This window comes from Dromiciops gliroides, chromosome 3 (genome assembly GCF_019393635.1).
Source record: "Dromiciops gliroides isolate mDroGli1 chromosome 3, mDroGli1.pri, whole genome shotgun sequence".
Taxonomy (NCBI): Eukaryota; Metazoa; Chordata; class Mammalia; order Microbiotheria; family Microbiotheriidae; genus Dromiciops; species Dromiciops gliroides.
In genome coordinates this window covers 471,709,462-471,727,559 of record NC_057863.1, presented here as the reverse complement: position 1 = coordinate 471,727,559, position 18,098 = coordinate 471,709,462, and the positions used below count along the sequence as shown (strand labels likewise).

The window sequence follows — 18,098 nt, the reverse complement described above, 5'->3', positions numbered from 1 at the left end:
TCACTTTCAAATGTATTTCATGTGATTGAGATTAGGGTTCTCTATGTCTAATAATCTGGTATTTTTAATTATTTTCTTAGATACAATTTGATTCTTCCACAAATTATAGATGTAATACATTTTTTCAATCCTTATAGTAATTTAATATCTTTTGCTGCATTTATCTTTATTTTTCCTGAAGACTAAAGAGAATTCCCATTGGAATATGTCCATGTTATTCTCACTTGGTATAGAAGGATTACTTTTGAATATTGCCGGGTAACTGTCTTACCTCTCCTCCTGTTGTCAAAGCTTGTCACTACTGCCTCTCTCAGAGTTGCCAGCACCATTCTCACTAGCCCAAGAGTGACAGGGAAGTTTTTTAACCCAAATCTCATCATAGAGTAATTAACTCTATGTCAGACAAGACATTTATTTTTTAAAAGACTTCTACTGAGAACTCTCTTGAATTGAATTATTCTCAATACTTACATAACTGACTTGGAACACAGAAATTATGGACCTACCAAATTTGTAGATGATACAAACCAGATACTAAAAATCATTTTTAAAAATATTAAAATATAGTCCATTAGAGAAAAATGTTGACAAATAAGAAAATGCAGATGAAATCAAATCAGCTCAAAAGAGTATATTTACATGATGAATTACAGAGATTACAAAATTAGATTTTATAATTATAGGACTATTACTGTTGTGGGGAATCCTGGTAGAGACTAAGCAGTCCTCAATGGGAGTAATTTATTCACTCATTTTGAAAGTTGTCCTGGTCAAAGTAATAGGATTATTCCTTTTCGTAGAAATTGAAGAATTTTAGAACTGGCAAACCCCTTAGATATCATCTATTCCACCTTCCCCTTCATTGTAGGAATCCCTTCTATAGTACCCCTAAAAATAGTCATCAAACTTTTGTTTTAACAAAAACTTTTCTTTTTCTTCAGTTTAAAATCTTTCTAAAAACATTTCATTAACAAATTGTGTTTATAAGATATATCATGATTTTCACATTTCTATAAGAACTTAATGGTATATTTTCTGTTTAAAAAGTACTCTGGGGAGCAGCTAGGTGGCGCAGTGGATAAAGCACCAGCCCTGGATTCAGGAAGACCTGAGTTCAAATCCAGCCTCAGACACTTAACATTAGCTGTATGACTACGGGCAAGTCACTTAGCCCTCATTGTCTTCCCCCTCACCACCCCAAAAAAGTACTCTGAAATAGAAACCAACACAAAAATAATTTTGCTTAATAGTTTAATCATACAGTATTTATGATAGTTTTATATTTGTTGTATTATAAAACTAATCATTGAAAGAATTTAGAAGAGCCAAAACTATAAAGTGGGCTTAATCAGACTATTTTTGTCTTCAGATTGTTGTGCCATGCTATGAAAGATCATATTGTGCGTGTTGCCAATGAAGCAGAGTTTATTTTGAATCGACAGAGGGCTGAGGATGTGCACAAACATGCAGAATTTGAGGTAAGTTTTTGAGAAAAGATGGAGAGCCAGCTTTTCGGGTTTTAGTCAGTCATCACATATGTGTAATCCTAGCCAAAAAAGATTGATTGTTTTTTATTTTTGAAAAAGAAAAAAAAAACTACTTCAAAGGCATTTTAGACCAATTTTTAAAAGTGGTTAAATGTGAAACACAAAGAACTAGTGTATTTTCTTGTCTGTCTCACCGAAATCCAAGAGAATATTCACAGCTTGAAGAAATTCCTTAATCAGAGTGCCTAATAATTCACTATGACAGCATTTCAAATATTTAAATGGAATTTTACTAACTTTTTAAAGGAAAATCTAAATAAAAATTGAAATATATAAACACTCATAAATATATATGTATATGTGTCTATATGTAGGTGTTTATATATATATATATATTTCTATTGGTTTAGAAAATATATTTTTATTTGTTTAGAAAGTCTGGCTATAATAGATTTAGCTATATCTGTTATTAAAGCCAGATTTTCTAAACCAATAGAAAGATGCTAAGGTTAATGGGGTGGTTATATAAATGAACCAATAGTTTTATTAAACATTCTGCAAATTGTTCTACTTTTCAACACAATATTTAGTTTAGTATAGCATTAATTTGTTTTTCATTTCTTTACTCATATATTATCTAAAAGATTACTTCTAAAGCATTGCTCTTTTGTCAGCTAGTTTTTAAAGTTATTAAGTACTAAGAATAGTTTGAAAGATGCCTTTCATCTCTGTTCAGTGTAAAGAAAGATGTGATATTCAAAATGCCCGTTTTTAGAGGAACATCCAAAATATTTTAAAATGTTATTTTGTGGCTCTAAATTTTCATTAATTATTTGCCCTGTTCTATGTTGTTAATCTAGTATATATTCTATTCAAAATCTCCTCAAATCATTATTTTAAATATTTTCAATAGGCAATAATGTGCTACATTCCCTTTATAAAACCAAATTTACTACACTCTCATATTAGTATCTAACATATTTGGGTGGCCTTATGTTACATTGGGTTTGAACTATCACAATGAAGGGGAAAAAATAGCTGTGCTATTTTACTAACATGTCTGGTACACCAACAAGTATGGTTTGTTTGGGAATTAGAGACCATGTTCTCAGTTTTGATGAGGTTCTTATCTAAGTGAAGCAGCTCTCTCAAACCTACAATTTGATGTACTAGTTCTTTTGCTCTTTAACCTTGCTGTAAAGTATGAGACACAGAGATATCTGTTGTCGTTTTCAGTAGACCTAACCTTTACTTCACTTTGTCAGTCCAGACATCAGACACTTGTCATATGGGACTGCAACAACTTTATTACCATCTATATACTAGATATTTTAAACTTTGATAAAAAGCAAATTTACAAAAAAGTATATATCACAGTGAAGTTTTATTGCCTCAACAATAAAGAACATTGGATCTTTATCAGGATATGATGCCATAACCTAAGATGACAAGAAAAGATCGAGTTATCTGTTCTATGAAGAATGTGTTTAAGTATACGATCTGTCAGAACTCTAGACAAAATGAAAATATTCAATTAACTTTCAGCTTCTGTTAGCAAATAAGATTTGGAATATTAACTAAATTCCCTAAAGGAACAGCCTTAAGTCAATCTTCCTTTCCAGTAAGAAAACCAAGATGTTTTATGGGATATAAACATTTTAATTGTATTTGTCATATGAAAAATTCTAAAATGGGATTTAAAACAAAAAGATAATACTTATCAGGTTTAACACTTAGTTAACCAGTAGGTCCATGATAATTCTACTGTCATTGAGAAGATTTTATGATGTTTTGGAACTTTTTGAAATATTAGTTATAGATTATAAACTTATAATGAATATAATTTTGTATCTTAAGAAAAATGAATATAGTATATTGTTACTAGGGTTTGCTCAATAAATGTAACTGGCTTTTCAAACTAAACTGTTCTACCTTATTAGACTGGAACTGACAATAAATGAATGCAGGTTTTACCATTGTAAAAAAATTATTATTTCATAATTCTATAAATCAAGGATTTTTAAGAAGTTAAAGGAATATTTGTAGGAATTTTGTAAAGCTTGCCTTGTAAGTCTCAAATGAATAAGAAATGCCAGATTTAGTTTGTGATGGTAACTTCATAGTTAACATTCATTTGGTTAGTCTCTGTAATTGTTAAGGAAGAAAAATGAAAATTTAATTTTACTGTCCAATGAGCTGATGAAATATTAACCTCATTACTGAGGCAGATAATTGTACTAATTGGTGCTTCCCTGTACAAGAAGATAAATTGAAAAATGAATTAACCCTTTATAGATTGCTATAGTGGCTACTCTTCAAAAGAAATAAACTAGAATAGTGGTCTGTACTGCGTACGGGGAAATATTAAAATGCTGAAGTATCTACAACAAAACATTCTCCCCCCGCCCCAAGAATAATGTTGTTCAGCCTTATGAAACGCTAGTGTGCAGCAAGTCACCTCTTTTTTTCCCATTATTAATTGTTAACCACTGAGAAAGAACTCGGAGATATTAAAATGTCCAAGTGATCTTCTCTATACTAAAATCTCCTTTTTTTTTTTTTTTTGGTCTGGACCTGTGATTTCATCCAAGTGGGCAGCTATTAGGAAATACCTTCAACTAATAGAGATAAGAAACTCTTCTTCAATTTGTAGGATTAAAGAGTTTCCTGAGGCACTGAGAATTTGAGTGACTTGCTCAGAGTTGAATTGAACAAAGACCTTCCACACTTGAGGACAGTACTTTATCTCCTCTGCCACACTGCCTATCACTATCCTGTGCTCTTATTATATTGCTTCTCAATACACTATCCCTTTATTATGCAGAAATCCAAACTAACAAAAAGACTGTCACTGCATGTTCATTTACTCTTAGAGAATTTTTCAGTACCCAGGAGGATCCACTATTCAGCTGTTTCTCTGTGTAGCTAAGATTTGTCATAGATATGAATAAATATATCCCAAAAGACAACTGGAATGGGTAGGGAAAAATGAAGGATAGAGGAGGTATCAGCAATAAATAATGAAGATAACTCAAATTTAGATATAATTTTAATGTTTATACTTCGCTTACCTCACAAAAACCCTGTGATAGAGGTACAAGTATTTTTTAAATTTTTCATATGGATCTGTGATTTCATTGATGTGGGAAAATTCCATCCTCTGCTAAAGATCACCAAGTTGTCTGTCATTTATCTATTAGGTTATAGAAAGATTCAATGATTTGCCAAAAGTCACATGGCTACTAAATATCTGAATTAGGACTTGAACGTGGGTCTTCCTTACTCCAAAATCAATCCTTCAGACATTCTAGAATGATTTCTTTTAAATGCAAATGTCATAGTTCCCATTTTAAAGAGAAACATTGAGATTCCAGGAAGTTCAGTGACATATCTAAGATCACATAGCTAATAAGTATGAGCCAAGGCTCAAACTGATATTATTTTGTTCCAAATCCACAGTTCCCAACAGTTTTGGCTATAATTATCCCATTGCAACATCACATATATAGATGCCCACATAATAGTAGTTGTTCTAGTTGCCTTTTAATAATAGAGGAGACATGGGCATGTTTGTAAGCAGCAGAAAAGAAACCAATATACAGAAGAAAGTGAAGGTTAATGGGGGCAATTTTCTGGAGAAGGTGGGATGGGATGGGATGAGATCAAGGACCCATAGAGAAGGATTTGCCATGGAAATGAGAAAGACTACCTCTTCCTCTGATACAGGAGATAAGAGAACTAGGAGTTAGTGAGCAAAAATTTCTAAAGAAAGAGGAAAAGTGGGAGTTGTTTAAGTAGAAAAAGCTAACCAATGGTCAGCTTATTTGTCATAATGTCAAGAGAGCCAAAAGAAGTCCCCAGCATCCTGGCTAGATCCCTGTAGAGGAGTTACAGTAGATCACGGACAGTGAGTCACACAACATAGTAGGTGTTAAGGGCTAAAATTCTAGCTAAACTGTCTAAAATATCTGATGAGTGGTCACCAATAAATTATAAGCTTTAGCAAGAGTTAGGCTTTCAAGCATTTATTAAGGAGAATAAGAATTTGGTGAAGAGAGAGAAAGGCCTACATTCATCTATCTATTAAAGTGAGAGCATATTTCTAGCCCCGCTCTCCACCAGAGTCCAAAGGAAAGAGAGAGACAGAACGCCAGTCTCTTCCTTCTTCCTCCCACTAGCCAACATCACTTCCTTACGCCAAAGAAAAGACTCCTGGTCTTGCCCTCAAAGACCTTCACTTCATAGGTGGAACTCTTCTACAGTAAGTCTCCAGCAGGTGGCGTCATTCCGATCGTTACATAGGTATGGATATGTCACAATCTTTGTTATTTGAGAGTATCTATATTGATGAGATCACAGATCCATCAAAGTATCAAAGAGCAAAATAATTATTTAAAAGCATGTATATGCTACATGCATCAGCATGACCATCTTTAATATACATCTGCATTCTTGGATTCCTTTCAATAACTGAAGCCCCTCAGTGTCTCTAGTTCAGAGTTCAGTAACAACTGCACTGTAATATTCTGCTTAAATACAAATATTAATGGAATTTTAAAGCTGGAAAAGACTTTAGAAATCATATAATCCCATACCATCACTTAACATGTGAGGAAACTGAAGTACAGAGAAAACTTTTGCAAAGTCCTACACTCAGCAGAGCCAAGATCATAGTCCTTTTCTCCAAATTTATAGTATACCATGCCTAACTGAAGAGGTTTTTCCTAAGAAATTGGAAAGAGTGTTAGAAAAAATATATATATTATTCTTTAATATAGTCATTTTTACTAAAAATAAGATTTTAAATATTCTTCCACAGTTTATGGATGTATTCACTGTATATATGTATGTATGTGTATATATGCATGTATATATATTGTGTATATACACACTATAGTTTTTACAGTTGAGGAAAATGTGCCAGCTCACCCAGTTAGGACTTATCAGATGTGGGATTAGAACAGCACTCTATCCACTTTTCCAAAGTTTCTTAAACTGAATGTGGGGGTCATCAAAAATTTGGCTGCAGTAAAAGGTTATGTATACCTATTTTATATACTTATATAGCAAGGGTCACATAAAAATTTCTCTGGCAAAAAAGGGTTATGAATAGAAAAAGTTCAGGAGCCCTGCACTATACCATATTCTAGTAATGTAACTACAGGTATGCTATATATTAGATCCTGGAATTCATATCAGAAGACTTGGGGACTTTGGCCAATTCTTTGCTGTTTAGTAACTTCCTCTGTAATTTGAGAAGACTACCTGAAATTCTGGAAATGCATAGCAACAAAACATTTATTAAGTATTTACTATGTACCAAGCATTGAACTGAATACTTCAAATACATATGCAGAAGCGAAGATGGGTCTCTGTCCTCTAGGAGATTGCATTCAATAGGAGAAGACAACACATAAAATAAAGTTGTGACCACGAAGCAACATTTCAATTTGAAGTTACAAGGAGAGTTAGGGTTGTCAAGAAGATTAATCCAGCCCTTCTAATAGCAATGCCAGTATTGATTTGATTATGGTTCTGGCACCCAAAAGCAGTAGGAGGAGGGACATGAAGTATACATGTCAGTGATAAAGCAGGTCATGATATAAGCGACAGAGAGTATAAGGAAGCATAACTGGAGCCAGACTGGGCTCATATTGTGAACCACATGAAGCATTACCATCTTAGGGTACTAGGTAGGAATTCCAGTGATTGAAAAGGGTCTAAAGCATAATCCTTGGCTCAGGCAACCAGATCACCACAAGCTGCTGGGGAAATGGCTAGAGAGTGAAGTGAAACACAAATAGAAGATAGCCTGAACTGATATGAGGGACCATTTGAGGCACTCACTACATAGAATGGGAGCTCAGAGTCAAAGATCAGAGATGAAAGGGTTAAGTCTTCCAAGACCTTATTCGTAGTCAAAGGCCTAGCAGTTGAGGAGATTGTATTAGGATCATGAGATCCTATAATCGTATAATGTGAATGTCTCTAATTGTGTAATCTGAGCAAAAGAAAAAGAAAAAAGAAAAAAAAACCCAATTCTTGAAAAACAAAATCTGTATTAACAACTGAATTTTTATATGGAGTTACTTATTTCCTCCTTTTATTTAGGTTGAAATGTAATTCTGTTTTATAAAAGCAGAAAAATTAATCATTGTCCATTGTGTTATTTTGTAGTCACAGTGTGCCCAGTATGCTGCTGACCGAAGAGAAGAAGAAAAGATGTGTGACCACCTTATCAGTGCTGCTAAGCATCGAGATCATGTCACAGCCAATCAGCTGAAGCAAAAGATTCTTAATATTCTTACAAATAAACATGGGGCTTGGGGAGCTGTATCTCACAGGTAAGTTTCTAGTATGAGTCTTTAGAAAAGCAAAATATGACAAAACTAATAATACTAATTAGGAAGCAGTTTTAAATATTCTTTGCCAGTTATTTGTTTTCCTCTAGAAATTGTTCAGTGGCCCATTTTAACAAGGTTTTCTTATACAAGCTTTTCAGAGGCTCATATGCAAGCATTTCACCTTTATCTTTCAAATCATCCTTCAAAATATGTGGATGACCTAAAAAAGTAAACTAAAACACTTCTTTCAGAACTATTTACTGTTTGACTTATTTAATTTGTATCACACAAAGATTGCTCCATTTTACAAAAACAATTTTTTTTCTTCTTGATTTTTGGCTAATCTTTTTAAAATCTGGCTTTTGGAAGAAGAAAGTTTAATTTTTCATGGAAAGGTTTCCATCTCGCCCAATGCATTCTTCTAGAGTATTTACAGTTCCTCAAATATGAGAAAAAGTGGTTGCTTATTCATTGTAAAGATTTTCTTCTGTGAAGTGTCAGAAAGAACCAGAATGGCTGCCTCCTTCTTGTGAGGCACAGAGATGGATCTGAATTCCTAACTGCTTGGCTTCAGATCCTAACTCTAACACTTCCTTTCTTAAGATATACGAAACATATAACCATTTTGACTCCATATCCAATATACTTTTTAAATGCCTATATTTATGTGCCCTTGGGAACTATGAATTATGGACAGAGTTATTCAGATCCCACCTTTAATACTTCCTAGCTGAGTGACCATGGGCAAATTTCCCAGAGGTAAGTGGGCACAAAAATGTCTGTATCACCTACCTCAGAGTTATTGTGAGGCTTAGCTGAGATGTTTATAAAATGCTGCATAAACCTTAAAGTGCTATATATTATTTTGATTATAGGGATCTCGTTCTTTTTTCTTTTCCTCAGTAGTCATTTGTCATTTATGGACTTATCACCTCAAGAAATAGCTGAGAGGGTTTTTTTTTGGTTGGTTGATTGGTTGGTTGGTTGGTTGGTTGGTTGGTTGGTTGGTTGGTTGGTTGGTTTGTCCCCCTGTTCAAGGTTGGGTGCAGTGGACAGAACACTGGACTTCAAGTCAAGAAGACCTGAGTTCTGACCTCAGACACTTAGCAAATATGTGACCCTGGGCATGTCACTTAACCTCTATTTGCCTCAATTTCCTCAACTGTAAAAGGGGGATGATAATAGCATCAGCTACTTCAAAATGTAGTGATGATCAGATGAGATATTTGTAAGATTAACATTCTAATGAGATGACTTTCTTTACTTAACCAGGCTGTCCTTTGTACAATATACACATACTCTGCCATTAGGCCTAAAATTTTGTTTGGCAGGAACTGACAGATCATCTAGCATTTATTATGCATTTGCTGTGTGCCAAACACTGCTAGGTATTGGATTACAAAGGAAAACAACAGTCTTTGCCCTCAGGGAGCCTACATTTTACTAGGAAACAACATGTACTCCCATAAGAAAATTTAAAACATATGCAAAGTAGATTTAAGATGATTTGGGAAGGGGAAGCACTAGCATCTGGGAAGACCACAAAAGGCTCATGTGGAAGCAGCAAATGAGCTGAGATTTGAAGCAATTCTGAGGATTCTGAGTGGTAGAGGTGAGAACAGACAGTGCTTTTCAGGCACAGAGAAAGCCTGTGAACAAGGCACAGAAACAGAAGATGCAGCATTATGTGTGAGAAATAGTGAGGAAGCTAGGTTAGTTTGTTCTTTGGAACAGAGGAAACAAGTGATAATGTGATAATCGAGGAAAAGTGACCTGAATATAGGCTATAAAAGGCATTAAATGCCAAACAGAGGAATATATATTTTATCCTAGAAACACAGTAGTGAGCCCACTGGAGGTTTGTCATCAGGGAAGTGACATGGACAGACCTTTACTTTAGAACTATCACTTTGATGACTCTGTGGAGGATAAATGGGAGAGACTTGTGGAAGGAAACTAATTAACAGGCTCTTTCAGGAGTTCAGATAAAAGATGATGAGGACCTGAACCATGGTCATGATTTCTGATAGTCCAGTTAAATTACCTAGCCTCCATCCATTTTCCAAGTTTTTACTATGAGATATCTTACATTCACCCCCTGGGATCTCTTCATGCTTCAGTGCACAACCTCACTGCTCTTTTAGTTCTTGTGTTCTAGACTTGTTCCATGCAGCATACATCTCTCTGTGTATGCCAACCTTGGCCAAAAAATTACTCACCATGATTCTTTCCTCGATTTATCAATCAGGACTCTGTGTTTTCTATATCTTTTGGAGGGCTTATGTTGGAGAATCATGACTATAATTCCTCCTGATACTCTGCCATTTTGACTCTGACTGCTGCTTTCTCTTTTAAGGAGAATAATCTTAGAAATGGAAAGGACAGAACACATATAGGCCAATAGGAAACTGAAACCCAAGTAAAGAGTTGGTAATAGGTCCCATAGCTGATGAGTTCAGTATGCCAGACTCAGGCAAATTATATCCCAGACTAGTAAAAAAACATTGTCGTATGGGATTATTGATCCATGGGCAGTAATTTTATGAAGATACAGGAAAAAAGAAATGATGCAATAAGACTGGAAAAGGTCAAGTACCTTCCTGAAGATATCTGAAAAGAAGAGAATTATATTAGCAAACTAATAGGTCAGTAAATTTGAATTCAATTCCTGGAGTAATTCTAGAATTAAAGGCATAGTTAGTGAATAAAGGAAGTAGTGGTAATCCCAAAGAAACAGTATGGGTTCATCAGCGTTGTGGAACACAGAGACATATGAGTACAGTGTTGCACATTGAGTTAGAAGGACAACCAATCAATTTCATGTAGAAGAGAGTAGTTTGAATTGAGACTGAGAATATAAAAACAGAAGGGAAATCTGAAGGAGGATATGAAAATAATAATGTTAGGGGTAGCTAGGTGGCACAGTGGATAAAGCACTGGCCTTGGAGTCAGGAGGACCTGAGTTCAAATGTGACCTCAGAAACTTGACACTTACTAGCTATGTGACCCTGGGCAAGTCACTTAACTCCAATTGCCTCACAAAAAAAAAAAAAGAAAAGAAAAGAAAGAAAATAATAATATCGGCCAGTAAAAGTAGGAATCTGTTTTAAACACAACAAACTTCCCTACCTAGTTTAAAATTTTATATATTACATTGTTTTCACAAAAGTGGCACATATATTTATTAGGAGCCAACGGTGACAAAAAACAAGCCCACCAGTAATATCTAATCAACAAAAATAGTCATGGGTAAAATGAATGGGAATTAAGTGAAAACCAATTGGATAACTACTTCCATTCAACTTTTTTTTTTTGAGGTGGTAATTCATTTTATTTTTAATAATATTTTCCCCCAATTACATGTAAAAATGATTTTTTAAGTTTTAAGTTCCAAATTCTATACCTTCTTCCTTTCCTGCCCCTCTGCCTAGACAGTAAGCAATATGATATAGGTTATACATATGCATTTATGTAAAACATTTCCATATTAGTCATATTGAAGGAAAGGAGGGAAGGAGAGAAGGAGGGAGGTAGGGAAAAGAGAAAAGAGAAAGGAAAGAAGAAAAGAAAAGAAAAAGAATAGAAAGAAACAGAGAAAGAAAGAATGCTTCAGTCAATATTCAGACATTTCTTTCTCTGGAGGCAGGTAGCATGCTTCATCATGAATCCTTTGGAATTTTCTTGGATCATTGAATTCCTGGAAATAGCCAAGTAATTCAGAGTTGTTCATCATACCATATTGCTATAACTGTGAACAATGTTCTCCTCATTATGCACACTTTACTTTTTATCAGTTCATGTGTGTCTTTCCAGGTTTTTTTTTAAATCATCCTGCTTGTCAGAATAGTATGCCATTATAATAATATACCATAACCTGTTCAGTCATTCCCCAATTGATGGGCATCCCCTTGATTTCCAATTCCTACCTACCTCAAAAAGAGCTGCTGTAATTATCTTATGCTGTAATTACCTATTTGTAAAATAGGTCCTTTTCCTTCCCCACCCCCAGATCTCTGTGGATTACAGACCTATCAGTAGCATTGGAGGTTTAAAGAATATGCACAGTTTTATAACCCTTTGTGCATAGTTCCAAATTGATTTCCAGAATGATTGGATCAGTTCACAATTCCACAATCAATGCATTAGTATCCCAGTTTTTCCACATCACCTCCAATATTTATTATTTTCCTTTTTTTTTTTTTTTGGTCATATTAGCTAATCTGATAGATGGGAGACGGTACTTCAGAGTTGTTTTAATTTACATTTCTCTAGTCAGTAGTTATTTAGAGCATTTTTTCATGTGACTATAGATTGCTTTGATTTCTTCACTTGAAAAGTGCCTGTTTGGGGGCAACTAGGTGGCACAGTGGATAGAGCACTGGCCCTGAATTCAGAAGGACCTGAGTTCAAATGTGACCTCAGGCACTTGACAGTTACAAGCTCTGTGACCCCCTGGGCAAGTCTCTTAACCCCCATTGTCCTGTAAAAAAAAAAGAAAGAAAGAAAGAAAAAGAAAAAAAAGAAAAGTGCTTGTTCATATCCTTTGACCATTTATCAATTGGGGAATGATTTGTTTTCTTATAAATTTGACTCAGTTCCCTATATATTTGAAAATTGAGTACTGTATCAGAGATACTTGATGTAAAAATTTTTCCCAGTTTTTTGTTTTCCTTTCTTGATTGCATTGGTTTTGTTTGTGTAAAACCTTTTTAATTTTATGTAATCAAAATGATCCATTTTATATTTTGTAATGCTCTCTATATCTTGTTTGGTACTAAACTCTTCCATTATCCATAGGTCTGAGAGGTAAACTCTTTTATGTTCTCCCAATTTGCTTATGTTATCACACTTTATGTGTAAATCATGTACCCATTTTGACCTTATTCTGGTACACAGTGTAAGATATTAATCCATACCTAGTTTCTACCATACAGTTTTCCAGTTTTCCTAGCAGTTTTTGTCAAATAATAAGGTTTTGTCCCAAAAGTTTGGATCTTTGGGTTTATCAAACACTAGATTACTATGGTGATTTACTACAATGTGTCATGCATCTAATCTATTCCACTGATCTATCATTCCACTTTGTAGCCAGTACTAGATTGTTTTGATAATTACTGTTTTTTAATACAGTTTGAGATCTGGTACAATTAGCTACCTTCCTTCACATTTTTTTATTGGTTCTGTTGATATTCTTAACCTTTTGATCTTCCAGATGAATTTTTAAAATATTTTTTCTGACCCTATAAAACAATTTTTGGTAATTTGATCTATATGGCACTGAATAAGTAGATTAATTTAGGTAGAATTGTAGTTTGTAATATAGTGGCTCAGCCTACCCATGAGCAATTGATAGTTTTTCAGTTGTTTAGATCTTACTTTATTATTTAAATGATCAAAAGATAGGAACAGTTTCAGAAGAACTAATTAAAGCTATCTATAGCCACATGAAAAAAAATTCTCTAATTCACTATTGATTGGAGAGATGCATATAAAAATAATTCTCTGGTACTACTTCTTACCTATTAGATTGACTAATAGGACAGAAGAGGAAAATGACAAATATTGGAGGGGATGTGGGGAAAATGAGACATTAATGTACTGTTGGTGGAATTGTAAACTGATTCAACCTTTCTGGAGATCAATTTGGAACTATGCCCAAGGGGCTATAAAACCATGCATATTCTTTGACCTAGCAGTACCTCTATTAAGTCTGTATACAAAAAGAGATTAAAAAAAAACCAAACAAACAAAAAGGAAAAGGACCTATTTGTTTTCTCATTGTTGTCATATTAGCCAATGTGATAGGTGTGAGGTGGTACCTAAGAGTTGTTTTCATTTGTATTTCTCTAATCAATAGTGATTTAGAGCATTTGGCAATAGATAGCTTTGAATTCTTCATCTGAAAACTGCCTGTGCATATCCTTTGAGCATTTCTCAATTGGAGAATGACTTGCATTCTTATAATTTGATTTAGTTCCCTATATATTTTACAAATGAGGCCTTGATTTAGTTCCCTATATAGTTTACAAATGAGGTCTTGATTTGGTTTCCTATATATTTTAGAAATAAGGGGTAGGAGGAAGTGAGAGAATTTGGACCTTAAAATTTTTAAATTGAATGTTAAAGAATTGGTTTTTTACATGTAATTGGGGGGAAATAAAATATGAAAAAAATTATTTTAAAATTTTAAATGGCTACTCAAACAAACAAAAAATTATCACCATGAAATAATGAAGTGACTAGGAATAAAGAATATAATCAGTAGTTAGGAAACTAAAATTAGGCCCATTGCTTATGTTGGAATACCTCCCAAAGCCTCAGAAAAATGCATTTGTATTTTTAATAAAAAAGAATATGTGTGTAAATTTTATTTCTGAAGTATCCTTATCCACTATTTAGCCCACAAATGGCATAAAACTTACAAATTTTCACCATTTTATAACAAGTACCTTAGGTTATAGCTAAATTATCATATTCTATCATTCTTTGTTTAGATGCTAATTATGAAATCTATACCAAGCTGTAGAAAATACATTTCAAGCAGCAACATCTGGCTTTTTGGCAGATGTCTACTGCATTTCTATTGCAATCATTGGAGATACTACATTATTAAACTAGTGAGGAAATCTCAAGCCTCTTTTGATGTGGCTTTTTTTGAGCTTGTCTCTCAGTTTAGAAGATTTTTATTTATATTTTTCTGCATTCTATAAAATAACATGTTGGCCTTAAGTCTGCTTAATTTACTTTTTTTTTTTTTTTTGGTGAGGCAATTGGGGTCAAGTGGCTTGCCCAGGGTCACACAGCTAGTAAGTGTTAAGTGTCTGAGGCCAGATTTGAACTCAGGTACTCCTGAATCCAGGGCGGGTGCTCTATCCACTGTGCCACCTAGCTGCCCCTTAATTTACTTTTAAATGTCATGGAAGATAGAAAATAGACTTGGGGGGTTTATGTAGGTATATAACATGGTTTAATCAGTGGTTTTTTTCTTTGCAAATATTTTGCTCATTTACATGTGCACATAATATATATTGTCTTCGCTATAGAAATAAAATGCATTTATAATAATTTTACATTGTATATGCACCCAAAAGAAAAGTATGATAATGTATTAGACTATAAGCGTCTCTTGATATTTGTAGTCCCTATACATTAATCTCTTTTGTCAATAACAAAGGATCTTGGTTAGATTGGAAAGCTTTCTTGCCCTAGAGTACTGTATTTTGAAGTTAACTGTCATGGATGTCATAGAGAAAGAAGACTATTTATGTTTATGGCATTTTAAGCAACTTAGTAAAACCCTTTGGAATATACAAAAATTACTTTTTTACTGTCGTCACTGTTCACTTAATCCTGTGACCTTGACATTATAGTGCTCCCAGAAAGCTCCCTTAATGCTCTTTCCATAAAACAGATAAGCATCAGAACTTAATGATTAGTTTAGATTTGAGAAAGTAGGGGCAGCTAGGTGGCACAGTGGATGGAGCACTGGCCCTGGATTCAGGAGGACCTGAGTTCAGATCGGGCCTCAGACACTTGACACTTAACTAGCTGTGTGACCTTGGGCAAGTCACATGACCCCAACTGCCTCACCAGAAAAAAAAAATATTTGAGAAAGTAATTGTATTATGATGTAAATATGGCATAAATACTGAATACTATAAAATATACTACCAATTTTTAGCAAAAAATAGAGATACTTTGCTTATAAAGGGAAACTACTAAAAAGTTATTTGAGATTAGTCGGTTTGATATTGATTATAAATAGCAATAATACAACTTTCATTTCCCCTGATAATTTTAACATCGATTTATTTTGTACTGTCTTTGGAGGGGGGGGGACAATGAGGGTTAAGTGACTTGCCTAGATTCACACAGTTAGTAAGTGTCAAGTGTCTGAAGCTGGATTTGAACTCAGGTTGACCTGAATCCAGGGCTGGTGCTTGATCCACTGTGCCACCTAGCTGCCCCTGTACTATCTTTTAAAAGTCCTTTATATTCTTGTTAGTCAATCAGCTAGCACTTGTTAAGTACCTACTTTGTGTTAGTCACTGTGTTAAGGACTAAGAAAGGCAAAAAATGGGGTCAGAGAGTTAAGGAGTTCACAGTCTGACAAGGGAAACTACATGCAACAAAGTGTAAAAAACAAGTGTATTCCAGATAAAGTGTAGAATCTCATAGGGAAGTCACTGAGATTAAGGAGGATTTGGAAAGGCTTGTTACAGAAGGTGGCACTTTAGCTGAGCCTTGAAGGAAACCAGGAAAGCAGGAAGGTCCAGATTAGGAGAGTGAACATTCTTGGCTTGAGGGACAGTCAGAGAAAATGTTTACTTAAGAAATGGAGTGTTTTGCATAATGAATTGCAAGTGACACTGCATCACATAGTACATGTAAGAGGAGTAAAGGTATAAGAAGACCAGAAAGTTAAGAAGGGGCCAGTTTATAAAGGCCTTTAAAAGCGAAACAGAGAATTTTATATTTCTTCCTGAAGGTACTAGAAAGCCACTATACTTTATTGAATAGGAAAGTTATATGGTCAGACTTGAGTTTTAGGAAGATAATTGGACAATTGAGTGAAAGATGTGAGATGAAGGAATGGGGGTAGACAAGAGAGGGGGAGCAACCAGAAGGCTGTTGTAATCATCTAGGCAAGAGATGGCTAAGGCCTACACTAGGGTGGTTAAAATTTCAGAGAAAAGAAAGCAGGGGTGAGAAAGAGATATTAAGAAGGTGGAAAATAGAGGACTTGACAATTGCTTGGTTTTGAGTGGAAAGCAAAGTAAGGGATAAAGGATGACAGAGTTCAGACCTAGGATACTGGGAAGATAATGATAATCTCTCTAATAATAGGGAAGTTCAGTTCAGTTTTAGATATTTATAGTAACTTTTCTTTTCCCATATTCTTTATTTTTTAATGTTAGCTTAGGGATTGCATTTTTTCAAAACTGAATTTTCTGTCAATATTAGATGTCTCTCCACTTTTGACTTGGCTTTTGACTCTTTTCATAAATGAATAGAAAACTATTTTAATTAATGTTATTTTTTATAAATATTTAGACACGCAAAAAAGTTGATTCACTTCATTTTATTGTTGTGGTTTGTTTTTTTTTTAAGTGAGGCAATTGGGGTTAAGTGACTTGCCCAGGGTCACACAGCTAGTAAGTGTTAAGTGTCTGAGGCTGGATTTGAACTCAGGTACTCCTGAATCCAGAGCTGTGTGCTCTATCCACTGCGCCACCTAGCTGCCCCCACTTCATTTTAACTGTATCTTTTGAGTGTTTCATGTCTTCATGTTGGCAAACAAAAAATAAAGTGACATCAGAAAGTCATAATGAAAAAATAAATATTTAGACAGAAAGATTAATAGAAGAAATCAAGATGTCTTAATTCTGATGAACCTACCCAATGTGTTTAGTATGCCAACTTTACAAAAACTACGGTTTTCTTTTATTGCTCTGAGCAAATCAAATTCATTCATTATTGGTTTATGTTATTGTTGTTGAGTGGTTTCAGTCATGTGCAACTCTTCATGACCCTATAACTGCTTATCTCTATCATGATATGAAATTACAAAAAGTTGTATTTGTCTTCCACTGTTTTCCCAATGAGGAAAAAAAAATAATTCTTTGAGCTAAATTTAAATTGGTGGTGTTTTATTTCTGTATATAATAAAACATAGGCTTAGTGATAGAATCTGTGATTTCATTGGTATAAATTCCCTGGATGAGGAAACTCCTTCTACCACTGCTAGTCAGCTCCTTCTCTGTAATTTATTATCTCAGAGTTGCCTAAAGCAATGAGAGGTTAAGTGACTCTTCCACAGTCACATAGCCAGTAAATATTAAGAGGTGGGATAATGAATCTAGGTCTTCCTGATCTTTAGGGTATGTCTCTATACACTATACTGGGTTGCTTCTTTGTTATAATTCAGGTTACTTTGGGGAAAATTACAGACTAAAACTTTGGATAGTTATTTTTTGGTCAGAATGTGTTTTGTGTAAAGAAAAGGAGGAAATAGCATATTAGCTTTAAATTACTTTCAATGACAATATTAACAGGTTCTTGTTAAACTATTGAGACAAAAGCTGAGAAAATAAAGTGATTGATACCTGTCAGAAAAGAAAAGCAAACACCAGCAAGATGTGTCTCCAGGAAAGCAAATTCAATCAGCCATCTTTACTGATTTAACCTTAGACACTAGCATTGAAATGAATGGGGAAAAATATTTTATGCAGCAAAGGTTGATATGTGCTAGTAAATAAATAGCTAC

The 18,098-nt window shown here is 34.2% G+C and overlaps 1 protein-coding gene across 6 annotated transcripts in view; it reads left to right on the top strand.

The window, feature by feature from the left end:
• The window catches only part of NBEA (neurobeachin), a 764,716-nt gene that overhangs the window by 396,150 nt on the left and 350,468 nt on the right, over window positions 1-18,098 (top strand). For all 6 annotated transcript variants that reach the window (XM_043991721.1, XM_043991715.1, XM_043991718.1 and 3 more), the window contains 2 exons: window positions 1,370-1,478; window positions 7,665-7,831. In XM_043991721.1, coding sequence (XP_043847656.1) covers window positions 1,370-1,478; window positions 7,665-7,831 — 276 coding nt within the window. The remainder of the gene's footprint in view (window positions 1-1,369; window positions 1,479-7,664; window positions 7,832-18,098) is intronic.